This window comes from Dermacentor silvarum, chromosome 4 (assembly GCF_013339745.2).
Source record: "Dermacentor silvarum isolate Dsil-2018 chromosome 4, BIME_Dsil_1.4, whole genome shotgun sequence".
NCBI lineage: Eukaryota > Metazoa > Arthropoda > Arachnida > Ixodida > Ixodidae > Dermacentor > Dermacentor silvarum.
The window spans coordinates 6,872,965-6,886,146 of NC_051157.2; the positions used below are offsets into that span (position 1 = coordinate 6,872,965).

The 13,182-nt window shown below is 47.2% G+C and overlaps 1 protein-coding gene across 3 annotated transcripts in view; it reads left to right on the forward strand.

Annotated features, from left to right (window-relative positions):
* Window positions 1-13,182, forward strand: part of LOC119449372 (uncharacterized) — a 98,193-nt gene that overhangs the window by 70,777 nt on the left and 14,234 nt on the right. For all 3 annotated transcript variants that reach the window (XM_049666751.1, XM_037712542.2, XM_049666752.1), the window contains exons 3-4: window positions 7,444-7,545; window positions 7,606-7,665. In XM_049666751.1, coding sequence (XP_049522708.1) covers window positions 7,444-7,545; window positions 7,606-7,665 — 162 coding nt within the window. The remainder of the gene's footprint in view (window positions 1-7,443; window positions 7,546-7,605; window positions 7,666-13,182) is intronic.

Below are 13,182 nucleotides of genomic sequence, written 5' to 3' on the forward strand. Positions count from 1 at the left end.
GCCTCTGGAAGAGCGCCAGTGCTTTGAACGGGAAGCGTTGTTCAGGGAGGGAACGCAGACCACGTACGCTTCTCCAGATGTGGGAAAGTGGCTTCCGGGGGTCTAGTGACTGGCAAAACATTGTCCAACGTCGTGATGCCAATCTATCCATGCGACGCTTAATTTTCTTTTGGAGTCGTCTGGCTGTCCTAAGGTCATCAATTGATTTTGTACGCCGGTATCGCCGCTCCGCACGACGACGGAGTGCACGAAGCCGCTCCAACTCTGCAGTTTCAAGATGCCTATATCCAAATCCGTGTGCTTCGACGAAACCGTGACCATGCGTGTGGCGTCTTGCATTGCACACTTGATTGCTTCCTCTAATCCAGAGGACAAGCCATCTCGACAAGCATGTTCCATGGCAGAGGTAAATCTAGTCCAGTAAATTAATCGAATGGTGTTCCGTGGGAAGGACCTGGACATCCCTTTGATGATAAGGTACGTGGGAATGTGGTCACTCCCATGTGTCTCGATATCCAAAAACCATTTAACACATCTTGTGAATGAGCTGGAGACGAAAGCTAGGTCAAGACAACTGCCATTATTCACGCCTCGTATAAACGTTGGGCTGCCGTCATTCAGGAGTGAGAGGCCGTGGTTGCAGGCGAATTTTGCTAGTCTTTGTCCCCTTGCATTTGTCCTTGTGCTTCCCCATGCCATATGGTGCGCATTAAAATCTCCGATGATGACAAATGGAGCAGGACACGCCGACAAGATGTTCGTTAATCTTTTCGATTCAAAATTACTTGAAGACGATATATAGACGCCTATAAGTGTAAACAGGACTTTGCCCTTTTTGATTGTTAGGCAAACATATTGATTGCCATCGTGAGGCGGAATCGGCTGGCGAACACAGGTAAGTTCTCGACGAATAAAAACGATTACTTTGCTGCATGCACCAGTTGTTGTGGACATAACAGCTTCGTATCCCGATAATCTGACTGGTTTTGACACGTTAGGCTCACGTATGACAATGATTGGGAACAAATTAGTATATACATATTGACGAAAGTCTGAAAGGCCTCACTTTAGTCCTCTTGCGTTCCACTGGATGACTGACGCTTCCTTGACTTCTTCTCGAAAGGATGGGTGATGATTGGTCATGTCTCTATTCGAGAGATTCAAGCACTGGGCTTAAGGCGTCCAGTACTTTCAGTGCGTGGTGGCGTGGAGCAGAGGTAGAATACCCGGCTTCAAATCTGAAGGTCGTAAGTTCGAATCCTACTCCAGTCCACCACATTTTCAGGCATGGAGTGGTGCCTGACACCGGCAAGAAAAAAAATATATCGCCGAGAGCTAGTGGGGCTATACTAGTTCAGGTGCAACCAAACTAGGAAGGCCCACTAAGCTTCATCAAAGTCACTCCCTCACCAGAACAGGAATTGGCCTCCCTGGTGCAGTATTCGGCCACTACCTCCCTAATGACTCCGACAATTAACCCATGGCCCTCAGTTCCCAGTGGCTGCGGAGCACCTGACCAAAGCGGCGGTCAGACCTGCTACGCGGCAGAGGGTGCTAAGAATCTCTGGGTCAAGACAGGCCGCCAATGGAAACTGAACCTGGCAACGTTCAACACGCGCACCCTCTCGAGTGAGGCTAGCCTAGCAGGACTATTTGAAGAATTATCAGGCATTTTCTTGGATATTATTGGCCTTAGTGAGGTTAGAAGAACTGGTGAGGCTCTGCTACAGAGGTTTTCCAGATAAGAAAGAATCCGGGGTAGGACTTCTAGTGCATAACATAGCGGGCAACATTGATGAATTCTACAGCATTAATGAGAGGGTAGCAGTCGTCGTAATAAAGCTGAATAGGAGGTACAAAATGAAGGTAGTACAATGCCCCATCCTCTAGTCACGATGATGAAGAAATAGAACAGTTTTATGAAGATGTTGAACTAGCAATGAGAAAGGTGCAAACTCAGTATACTTTAGTCATGGGCGACTTCAATGCAAAAGTGGGGAAAAAGCAGGTTGGTGAGCAAGCAATTGGCAACTACGGCATCGATTCTAGGAATGCAAGAGGAGAGATGTTAGTAGAATTCGCGGAAAGGAATAGGCTCCGAATAATGAATACCTTCTTCAGGAAGCGCAGCAACAGGAAGTGGACCTGGAAAAGCCCTAATGGAGAAACAAGGAATGACATAGATTTCATACTTTCTGCCGATCCAAGCATAGTGCAGGATGTAGAAGTGTTAGGTAGGGTAAAGTGCAGTGACCATAGGTTAGTGAGGTCTAGGATTTCTCTCAATTTGACGAGAGAGAGAGTGAAATTAGTCAAGAGGAAACAGGCCAACCTAGAGGCAGTAAGGATAAAAGCAGACCAATTCAGGCTGGTGCTCGCAAACAAATATGCAGCTTTAGAAAAGGAAGATAAAGACAACATAGAGGTAATGAATGAAACCGTAACTAGGTTGATCTCAGAAGCAGCAATTGAAGTGGGAGGTAGGGCACCAAGGCAACCAGTAGGTAAGCTCTCCCAAGAAACAAAGGACCTAATAAAGAAACGACAGAAGATGAAAATGTCCAACTCAAGAGTTTCATATTCTGCCGACGTTTTTCTTCTTTAAGGAAAAATATTCTAGAATCAAAATTTGCACAGCTTGGTTTAAGCTTTTCTATTCTAAACATCCTTTCTTTAGGAGCCTCCTCTCTTGGAAAGTGCCACAGGGATATTTGCTCAGCCGTGGAGGAATTTATAAATGCTTCAAATAGATTTTCTTGAATTCTTAAATATTTTATTTTTGTTCATTTTCTCCATTTAGCTTTACCGATTTTAGTATTAAAAAAGATTGCCTAATCCCACCCAAATCTTGGCCAATCCCCCGCAGTGGGTATGCGCCATCAGATAAGGCATACCATACCATACCATACCATACCATACCATACCATACCATACCATACCAAGAGATCAGATAGAATTCGCTGAACTGTCAAAACTAATCAACAAGAAAAAAGTAAGGGATATTCGAAATTATAACGTGGGAAAGATTGAGAAAGCCGTAAAATATGGACGTAGCATTAAATCAGTAAGAAGAAAGCTTGGCATAGGACAAGGCAAGATGTATGCACTAAAAGATAAGCATGGTAATATCATCAGCAATTTCGATGACATAGTAAAAGCAGCGGAAGAATTCTATACTGACCTGTACAGTGCCCAAAACAGCCAAGCTACTTTCATTCTAAATAGTGATGAACCGGATACAGAGGCTCCTTCTATAACTAGCGCTGAAGTTAGAAGGGCCTTGAAAGACATGACCAGGGGAAAAGCTGCTGGAGAAGATGGACTAACAGTAGATTTAATCAAAGATGGAGGAAATATCATGCTTGAAAAGCTTGCGGCCCTTTATACGCAATGCCTCACAACTTCATGTGTACCAGAGAGCTGGAAGAACGCCAACATTATACTAATCCATAAGAAGGAAGACGTTAAAGAACTGAAGAATTATAGACCCATTAGCTTGCTTTCAGTATTGTATCAAATATTCACCAAGATAATTTCCAATAGAATCAGGGCAACACTTGACTTCAGCCAACCAAGAGAAGAGGCTGGCTTCAGGAAGGGATATTCTACGATGGATCATATCCATGTCATAAATCAGGTAATCGAGAAATCTGCGGAGTACAATCAACCTCTCTATATGGCTTTCATAGATTACGAAAAGGCATTTGATTCAGTAGACATACCAGCAGTCATAGAGGCATTGCGTAATCAAGGAGTACAGGAGGCATACGTGAATATCTTAGCAAACATCTACAAGGATTGCACAGCAACCTTGGTTCTCCACAAGAAAAGTAGAAAGTTACCTATCAAGAAAGGGGTCAGGCAAGGAGACACAATCTCTCCAATGCTATTCACTGCATGCTTAGAAGAAGTATTCAAGCTCTTAGACTGGGAAGGCTTAGGAGTGAGGATCAACGGCGAATATCTCAGCAACCTTCGGTTTGCAGATGACATTGTCCTATTCAGCAACAATGGAGACGCGCACGTTAAAGAACCCCAGGTGGTCGAAATTAATCCGGAGCCCTCCACTACGGCGTGCCTCATAATCAGAACTGGTTTTGGCACGTAAAACCCCAGAAAGAAGAAGAAGAAGAAGAACAATGGAGACGAATTACAGCAAATGATTGAGGACCTTAATCGAGAAAGTGTAAGAATTGGGTTGAAGATGAATATGCAGAAGACAAAGATAATGTTCAATAGCCTGGCAAGGCAACAAGAATTCAGGATCGCCAGTCAGCCTCTAGAGTCTGTAAAGGAGTACGTTTATCTAGGTCAATTACTCACAGGAGACCCTGATCACGAGAAAGAAATTTACAGAAGAATAAAATTGGGTTGGAGTGCATACGGCAGGCATTACCAAATCCTGACTGGGAGCTTACCACTGTCATTGAAAAGAAAAGTGTACAATCATTGCATTCTACCGGTGCTAACATATGGGGCAGAAACTTGGAGGTTAACAGAAAAGCTCGAGAACAAGTTAAGGACCGCACAAAGAGCGATGGAACGAAAAATCTTAGGACTAACGTTAAGAGACAGGAAGAGAGCGGTGTGGATCAGAGAACAAACGGGGATAGCCGATATTCTAGTTGACATTAAGCGGAAGAAATGGAGCTGGGCAGGCCATGTAATGCGTAGGATGGATAACCGGTGGACCATTAGGGTTACAGAATGGATACCAAGAGAAGGGAAGTGCAGTCGAGGTCGGCAGAAAACCAGATGGGATGATGAAGTTAGGCGCAAGTTGGAATACGCTAGCGCAAGACAGGGGTAATTGTAGCTCGCAGGGAGAGGCCTTCGTCCTGCAGTGGACATAAAATATAGGCTGATGATGATGATGATGATGATGATGATGATGATTGCATTCGAGCGTGGTCGTCTTCATCCACAGCTGGCGCGTTCGCACGCGCTCGTGCCAATGCTCTGCGAGGTGAAGAAGAGGTTTTGAGCGCTATGCTCAGGAGAGAGATAAAGAAAATTAGACCGAGAGAGAGAGAGAGAGAGAGACGCATTCACGGAGCGAGTCTGCTGGAACGCGTTGTCGGCATTCGAACGCAGTGTCGGTGTTGCAAGCTGCGCTATGCAACGCGCAGTGACGGCCGTAAGTCCGAGAGAGAGAGAGACGCGCATTCACGGAGCGGGACTGCTGGAGCGCGGTGTCGGCATTAGAACGTGGTGTCGGTGTTGAAAGCTGCGCTAAGCAACACGCAGTGACGGCCGTAAGTCAGAGACGCACGAAAAAATATTATCATCATCATGAGTAATAAGATGAAGTGTACGCGCGTACTTCCGGAAAATGCTGGGCTACGATCGCCCAGCTTCGCTGTTTCAAGCCTTGTGCTGCCGAATGCAAGGTTAAGCATTTTTTTTTTGTCCACCTTCGCATCTGCGCCCCTCTAGCATTTTACGCTGCCGTGGAGGCGAGCGCCATCTGGATGGGTATTTCGCAAGTAACATACCCGAGCGCGCCGCTGTTGTTATCGTAGGAATGCTGGAAAAGGGGTTTGTGTTTGAGTTTCCTGGTAACAGAATTATGTTTTCTCGTACATTCAAATTACAATGCGACGCTATCATGTCTGTAGGTTGTAGTTAAGTCGTACTTTACAATTTTTCAGACGGATTTTACTTTGAGAAATTCAATTTTTGTTCACTAACGCCTTGCGCCAAGTGGGGGGCCTGTATGGTCGGGGTGGTTCGGGGTGAATTTCACCGCCACGGACACCGACGCCGGATTTTGTGCGACACGGGGCCCTTAACGCTATAGCGTTAACATATCTAACCTGATGACCGCGGAAACTCGTGAAAACGCTGGAGTGAGAAAGCGTGCCAGCGGCTGCGAGCAAATTGACCTTCGCGCTGGCTCTCGCGCTTCAACGCCAACTGAACGTCGGAAGCGCAGCGCATACGAAGCTACCGACGCTCGGCGAATGCACTTTGTCCCCATCGCAGATCGCTTTGAAGATGAGGCCCCCGCGAACGCACACTTCGTCTGCATCGCAGATCAATTTCAAAATAGCTCCGTGAGCAGCAGCCGCACGAGCAGAACGCAATCGTCCCCCCCCCCCCCCCTCCCATCTCCGTCACCTCCTTCCCGTGCCTCGCGCGTGAACGAAGACGGCGCGCTTCCAGCCGCCTTCTTCTCTCGCGTGCGCGAGATTTATCTGCGGTTGCCGGCTCACCCTCGCACGCTTTCACTCGCACACACAGCGCACGGCGACGATTTTATCGCCGTTGGACTTCATACGGAACCTCACGGCGACGGCAAAAATGCGCTTGGAATGCTCATATATTTTCTATCGCAATAAAAAAATTAGGGGCAGCTTCCCACTAAGGGGTGCGAAGACTGGGCAAACAGCGAAGCTGGTGGCCCTTCCCTAGCTTTAACTTAGCTTTCCTTTGTTTAACTTGGTTTGGCTTGGCTGGTTCTTAGCTTTAACTTTGCTTAACTTGGTTTGGCTTGGCTGGTTATTAGCCAAACTAAGCCGACCCCGAGTATCGGGACGATACTCGGGGTAGACGCACAGACTTCCGAAGGCCACTTTATAGTTGACGCGCGAGCGCGCCCGGCACGGGGACGCCACGCCAGCGAAAGAGCAGCCCTCCTCCATCCACCAGTCCATCTTGCTCGACGAGACGTGGATGCGGTCCATTCTGGGTGACGAGGCCGGCGCGAAATGTAGCGTGTCGTATCCCGACGCCGGCTGCAGCAGGGGCACCGCGACGTACGCCGGATACGTCGGCTGCGCCTCGCGCTGTGGCGAGGGCAACCTGAGAGAGGGTGGTAACCTCGCCGAGCAATGACGTCACGTGAATCGCCTAGCAACGCCTCGCAAAGCTGGTGCGAGGCGTTGCTAGGCAACGCGCGGTGACGTCATCGACAGGCGCAGTTTGTTGTTCGCACTACGCGGCCTAACCAAGAGCTTAAACAGCTCCGCTGTTAAAAATAACGGCACGATCGGACTAAATGGTTGAGACGGCAAAATGTACGAGGCAGAGCTGAAAATTTCCTGGTATACATACCTTGTGAAAGTATTCCGCAACACGTGAAAAAAGGAGGAAATGCGTACGTTGAGATCACGCATCCTTATACGGCCGCCTGCTCGGCCGCCAGAACACTCAGCTGTTGTTTTCGCAATAATATATAGCACCTTGATATCCATAACATCACGCTGTCTCAGTTTTCATATCATAAGAACACGCTGAGCTACCGCCACTGCGGTTCGGCTGCGAAATACAAGAAAAGATATTTCGCCTTCGTTTTGTTCAAACACATGTAGATATATTTTGAGATAATTTATGCATCTAAAGCGTCAACATTTTATGTGCACCGGTGCTGTCCCATCAGTGACTGTCACGACAAAAGGATTCTATGACTGAGAGCGTTCACTGAGTGTCGCGTGTTCGCAGACGAGTCCGTGCTCGAGCGTCTGCGGCAGGCTCGTGAGGAGTACCCGGACCACGACCCCAAGGAGGTGGCGGCCGCCATAGTGACCCTCTGCTTGAACCACAGTGAGCGCACAGTGCATGTGCACCCCGGCTTGTCGTTCTTATTGCGTTTTTTTTTTTCAGTTCTCTTCACGCTCGTGGTCCTGGCAACCTTCCTGGTTCCTGCTGCTTCGCTGATAATAGGTGCGTCATGGTTAACTCTCGTCAAAGGCTCGAGGTAAAAGCGTAGTAGATGAATGTATTCATGACCGCAAGAAGGATCACAGCGTATCGGTTTCTATTTTGTCAAAATTCCACGCCCTTTATTCGGTTTTTATTTCGATAGCAATTATATGGACACTCCAGGCGAATTTCTGCCGTCGCCGTGAGGTTTCGTATAAAGTTCAAACACGGTAACATCGTCGCCGCGCGTGGTACGCTGTATGTGCGAGTGAAAGCGTGCGAGGGTCAGCCGACGATCGCGGCTCAATCTCCCGAGCGCGAGGGAGGAAAGCGGGGCGGAAGCGTGCCGTCTTCGTCGCGCGCGCGGCACACTGCATGGCATCGACGGGATCCTGGAAGATGTGGCTAAACGAGCGTCCGTCCCATAGCGAGTCCAAAGGGCAACTGCTGATAACAGCGCTAGCGCGACCTCTACGTCACGAGACAAAGGGGCATAACGACTGGTGGGACGTGCCGTCGCCGAGTATAGCGACACTTGTGAAAGAGGCATCAGCGGTGGCGAGGGGTATAACAATGGGCCAGCCATCATCCGTTTTGACACCTGCGCTAAAGCACAACTGGCGGGAAACCGCCACGTACATGGAGCCGAAATTATTGTTCTATGCGTCGTTTTGTCCGTGGACGGGATCCGCGAGAAACTATAGCTTTGTTGTAGCTGTAATAGGTTTTATTGCGATAGCAATTATACGGATGCCATGAGCCGCGACAACGCTGTCGGCGCAGCCGTTATTGTGCGTTCCCGCTCGACGGCGCATGCGAGTCGAGGGTTAGAGTTTCCTTTACTAAGAGGAAAACCTATACTACAGAAAGTCGTAACAGAAACCTTTTCACATACGCTTACAGCTGCACGTTATAAAAGTTATTGTAACATTCCGAATAACTTGCTAAACAAGTCTAAGCGACAGTATCACGAAAATGAATTTGCGAAACACAAGAACAATCCCAGAAAATAATGGGAACTTCTTAATGCGTTTATGAATTTACCTAAGTCCGGAAATACTGTTGATAAAATTAATTACAACAATAAAACTTGTACAGATTCTTCTAGCATAGCAAATTCTTTCAGCGACTACTTCTATAACATATAAAACAGTCGTCATGTGACCTCTATACTTATCTAATTCATCGCTGCAATCAATATCTCCCGTAACTACAGATGAGGTATGCTCCGTGGTATTAGCTCTGAAGAATATTAGCCCTGGCTTAGATAACATTTTTGCATTTCATCTAAAATGTTTTGCACCATTCAATTCTCAAACACTTTTACAGCTAAAGCTGTATATGGCTAGGCGAAACGAAAAACCGTTCGTCCCATGTTTCTCTAAAACCTCTTCATTGGCTGCGCCGTCAGTTACGTCGTTCTCTACGTCGCACCCAAGCGCGCGCCATTGGCAGCGCCGTTAGTGACGTCGTTCTTTGCGTCGTACCTGCTCCACCTGCAACGCCGGCTTCTCGGCTCGCCGTTGTCGCATGCGTTCGATATCTCGAGTTAGCTCGGCGTCGTGGTTAGCAACGTCCGTCCGCCATTGGCGCTTGCGTTCCACTTCGCGATTTCAACGTAGACGTTTCGTCGCAGCCGAAGCCAAAGTGCCGCTTGAGCAACTCCCGCCGAAAGCGGGCGTTGGCCCCGGCGAACGCGTTCCCGCCATTGCCACGTTGACGCTGCACTGCCCGCAACGCCGTTTCCTCGGTTCGCCGTTGTCGCATGCGTTCGATATCTCGAGTTAGCTCGGCGTCGTGGTTAGCAGCACCCGCCCGCCATTGGTGCTTGCGTTCCACTAGAAACACAAACATGTAACCAATAATTGAGAAACGCTTCAATACAGCGTCGGGATTAACCAACACCTGCTATAAGGCATTGGATTAACCTACTGCTAAACACCGGGGCCGCACGTTTCAGCTTCGTTGGTTAACCATCTGTACGGAGTGCTTGGGTGGTGTTTTTTTTAATTATAATTAATCATATTTTTAAATGCGGTATGTTTCCAAGTTCGCTTAAAAAGGCTAAAGTCGTTTCTGTACATAAGAATGGTGATAGAACAGGTGTATTACTATCGTCGTATTATTGCGATAGCAATTATATGGACACTTCAAGCAGATTTCTGCCGTCGCCGTCGCCGTGAGGTTTCGTATAAAGTCCAAGGGCGATAAAATCGTCGCCGCGCGCCGTTTGTGCGAGTGAAAGCGCGCATGGGACGTGCGCTATCAAGGGGAGCGAACGCACGGCGGAAAGCAAACGCGACTTCCGTGGCGCGAAGCGCCGTGGTGGTATGAAAGGGAGGGAGGGGGGGGGGGCGACGCTTTGCTGCGTCACCAAATGCGTATCTTGCAACCGGGGGCAAGGGGAACGGGCGATGCAATCTCCCACGCGAAAGGAGCAAAGCGGGAAGGCAGCGCGGGAGGGGGGGGGGGGGGGGGGCTTCTACTCTGCCAGTCAGTCAGTCATAAAACTTTATTCTCGGTACTGGGAGTGATGGGTTCTGCGACCCCACCAGATGGCCCTCAGTCTGTGCTGAAGGCGACCTCTTGGGCTCGCTCTGTGACCCGGACTTGTACTTCCGGATCAAAGCTGGCTAGCAGGATCTCCCACTTTTGCGAGCCTACAAGCTTCTTGAGTTCTTCGGGTGGGGGGTCTGCGGGGCAGTTCCAAAAGATGTGTTCCATTGTGGCTCTCTGACCACATCTACTCTGCCAACAAATGCGTTCGTGTACTTTGCGCTTTGGGCTTGGTTCTTTATTATATGTTTGCGCCGGTACGGGCTGCCGGTGCTGTCGGGCGCGCCGTATCTTGCAAGCGATCTCCACACGGCTCTGGCCTTTGTATGCGCTGTGCATTCGGCCGCTCAGTTTCCGTTGAAGCGATAGACCGCACGAACATTTGCTCGCTGCGGCGGCTGCGCTTGCTGCCAGCGTTTTGAAAGTGGTTGTCTGCGGTCATCGAGTGTGATCTATTCATGTGTGCTTGTGCGCGCTGACACCACGCTTGTTAATTCAGTTAGTAAGTGAATGTGTCCAACTTTATGCAGCCGATAAAACTACTATCCCTACTCCGAATAGCTCTCTACTAATTTGCTATCGCAATTGATGCTTCGCCTTGCGGGCGAAACTGCGACATGTTTTTATTTCTATTATCTCGCTGGTAAAGTTGTTGAAAGTTATATTGTAAGCGATTATATATATATATATATAAAACATTAAGTTGTTTAAGTTGTTGAAATATTGTCAATTTGGCTTTCGCGCTGGCTACACTCGTCACGCGATGGATACTGGTAACTTCGTTAGTTCGGTGTTTTTAGACTTTACTCAAGCTTTTGATAAGAATAACAATACCATTTTTTACCAAGCTAGAAGCCCTGGGAATTATCAGTCCAGCACTAAAGCTCCTAAGAACTCCACCTGCATGATAGAGAGCAAACAGTTTTTTTCAGGAGGTTCTTACTCTGATAGTAAAGTTATATTATCAAGCTATACCACAAGGGTCCATACTAGGTCCCTTACTATTCTGTATTTGTATTAATGATTTACCCACGTGTCTCAATCCTGCATAGTGCGTACTATACGCAGACGATACTACAATCTCCTTGCGTGAGAAATCAACCTCAATATTTAAACTAAACAATAAGCTTGATTTCATGGTGTTTTTACATACGTTCCTGTGATTTAATTATGCGCGTGCGGTGATTGGTAACCTCTGTATCCGTGTGGTTGTATTTCGTCGTTATAAATATGCCACTTACGGATATAAAAATCACTTGAAAGTTAGCGCCCGTCCTTGTCGTTCTTCCTTGTCCATGTCGTCACCTAAGCGCAATGGTATCAAAGCAACTAGCCCAACCATCGTCTGTAATGCCAAAACTCAATTCAAGTCAAAGGATGCTATCTGGCATACCTGACATAACTCTGGATCGTCATAATTATCCCTTCTACGACTGTGTATCATTCTTGGACATCAAATGACATTCTAACCTGAAGTTTTCTCGACACATTGCCTTTATTAAGCAAAAGCGAACCTTCGGTATTAGAACATTATTCAAATCAAGATCATATTTACAGCGGAGCTATTATACGCTAGTTTCCAGCTGATCGCTGCGTGCGTAGACCGAGCGCGTAGACCAAAAACTATCATCGTCAGCAATGGCTCGAGCGTCGTCATCCTCTTCCACAGCTGGCTGGTTGGCGCCCCCCGCGTTCGTCGTCATCTTCTTCCCCAGTTGGCTCCGTTGTGCAAAAAAACTGAAAATAACCAATAGGTGCGTCTCTTTGGCTGGTGACGTCACGCACTGCATAGGCACGTTATCTCAGGTGCGTTCCGGCCGTGTGATGGGTAGGCCACGTATTGTGAGGACCGAGGAAGCCTACGGAGACGACGGCTCGAGCAGAAGCGGGAATGGGCGCGAAGGTGGCGGGAGGCTGCTAACGCCGAGTCCATCGTAATTGTGGTGATTTCGACGTAGACCTGTCTCAGCCAGACGGAAAGTGGTTCTTGGCGTTTTTGTTCGAAAGGTTCGGCATTCAGTGCCATACAAACATCGGTGGACGTCATCGGCCCTGCATATACTGGACGTTCGCGAAGAACCATTCCAGCGTCGTTACAGAACCCATGGCCGTCGTCTACCATAGCGGACACAAAGCTATAGTCACCTTAGTGACAAAATAATAAAGACGGTAGAAAGTGACAATTCATGCGATATGTGTCTTTATTTAAATCAATATAGTTTATCACCATATATACAGCTCCACTGGTCATCCACCTTCACAGAGTGGAATGGCACTAAATTTTCTTTCCAAGGACGCGTTATTAGCATTATACTTTGCTTTCATTCATAGTCGCATCTATTACGGCATTGATTCCCAGGACAGTACATATTACTGTCATATCTCATCTACTCAGCACTTACAAAACCAAGCAATACGCACTATCACTAACAGTGGTTTTTTCGCGAATGCTACTCTGTTACTTCCTGAAAGTAACATCCTTCTTGTGACGAACTTGTGACGAGCAATATCATAATTTCGTTTTATAAATTACCTTACTAAACAGCTTTCACGCGAATTCATTGATTCTAGCCAGGTATCTTAATAATAAGAATAATACTTGGTTTGCAACCATTTTCTACTGCCTATGGTTAATTCTAACTGTGGCAATATGACATCGTCATTCACGGCTATAAAATTATGGGAGGGTTTACCTAGCTCCATCAAATATTCATCATCCTTTCATGCATTTCAACATGCCCTTAAGCATTTTACATGTATAACTAAGTGTACATCGCTCATTATACTACCTTTGCCAATTGTTTGTAATGACAGTACTGATATGTTCTACAGCATTTTATACTGACTATTGTATTTCATTTGTTTAATTTTTCTTGCGTTGTATTTCACGCGATTGCGATTGATATATATATATATATATATATATATATATATATATATATATATATATATTGTTACGAGACTGCGCGCTATGGGACAAAG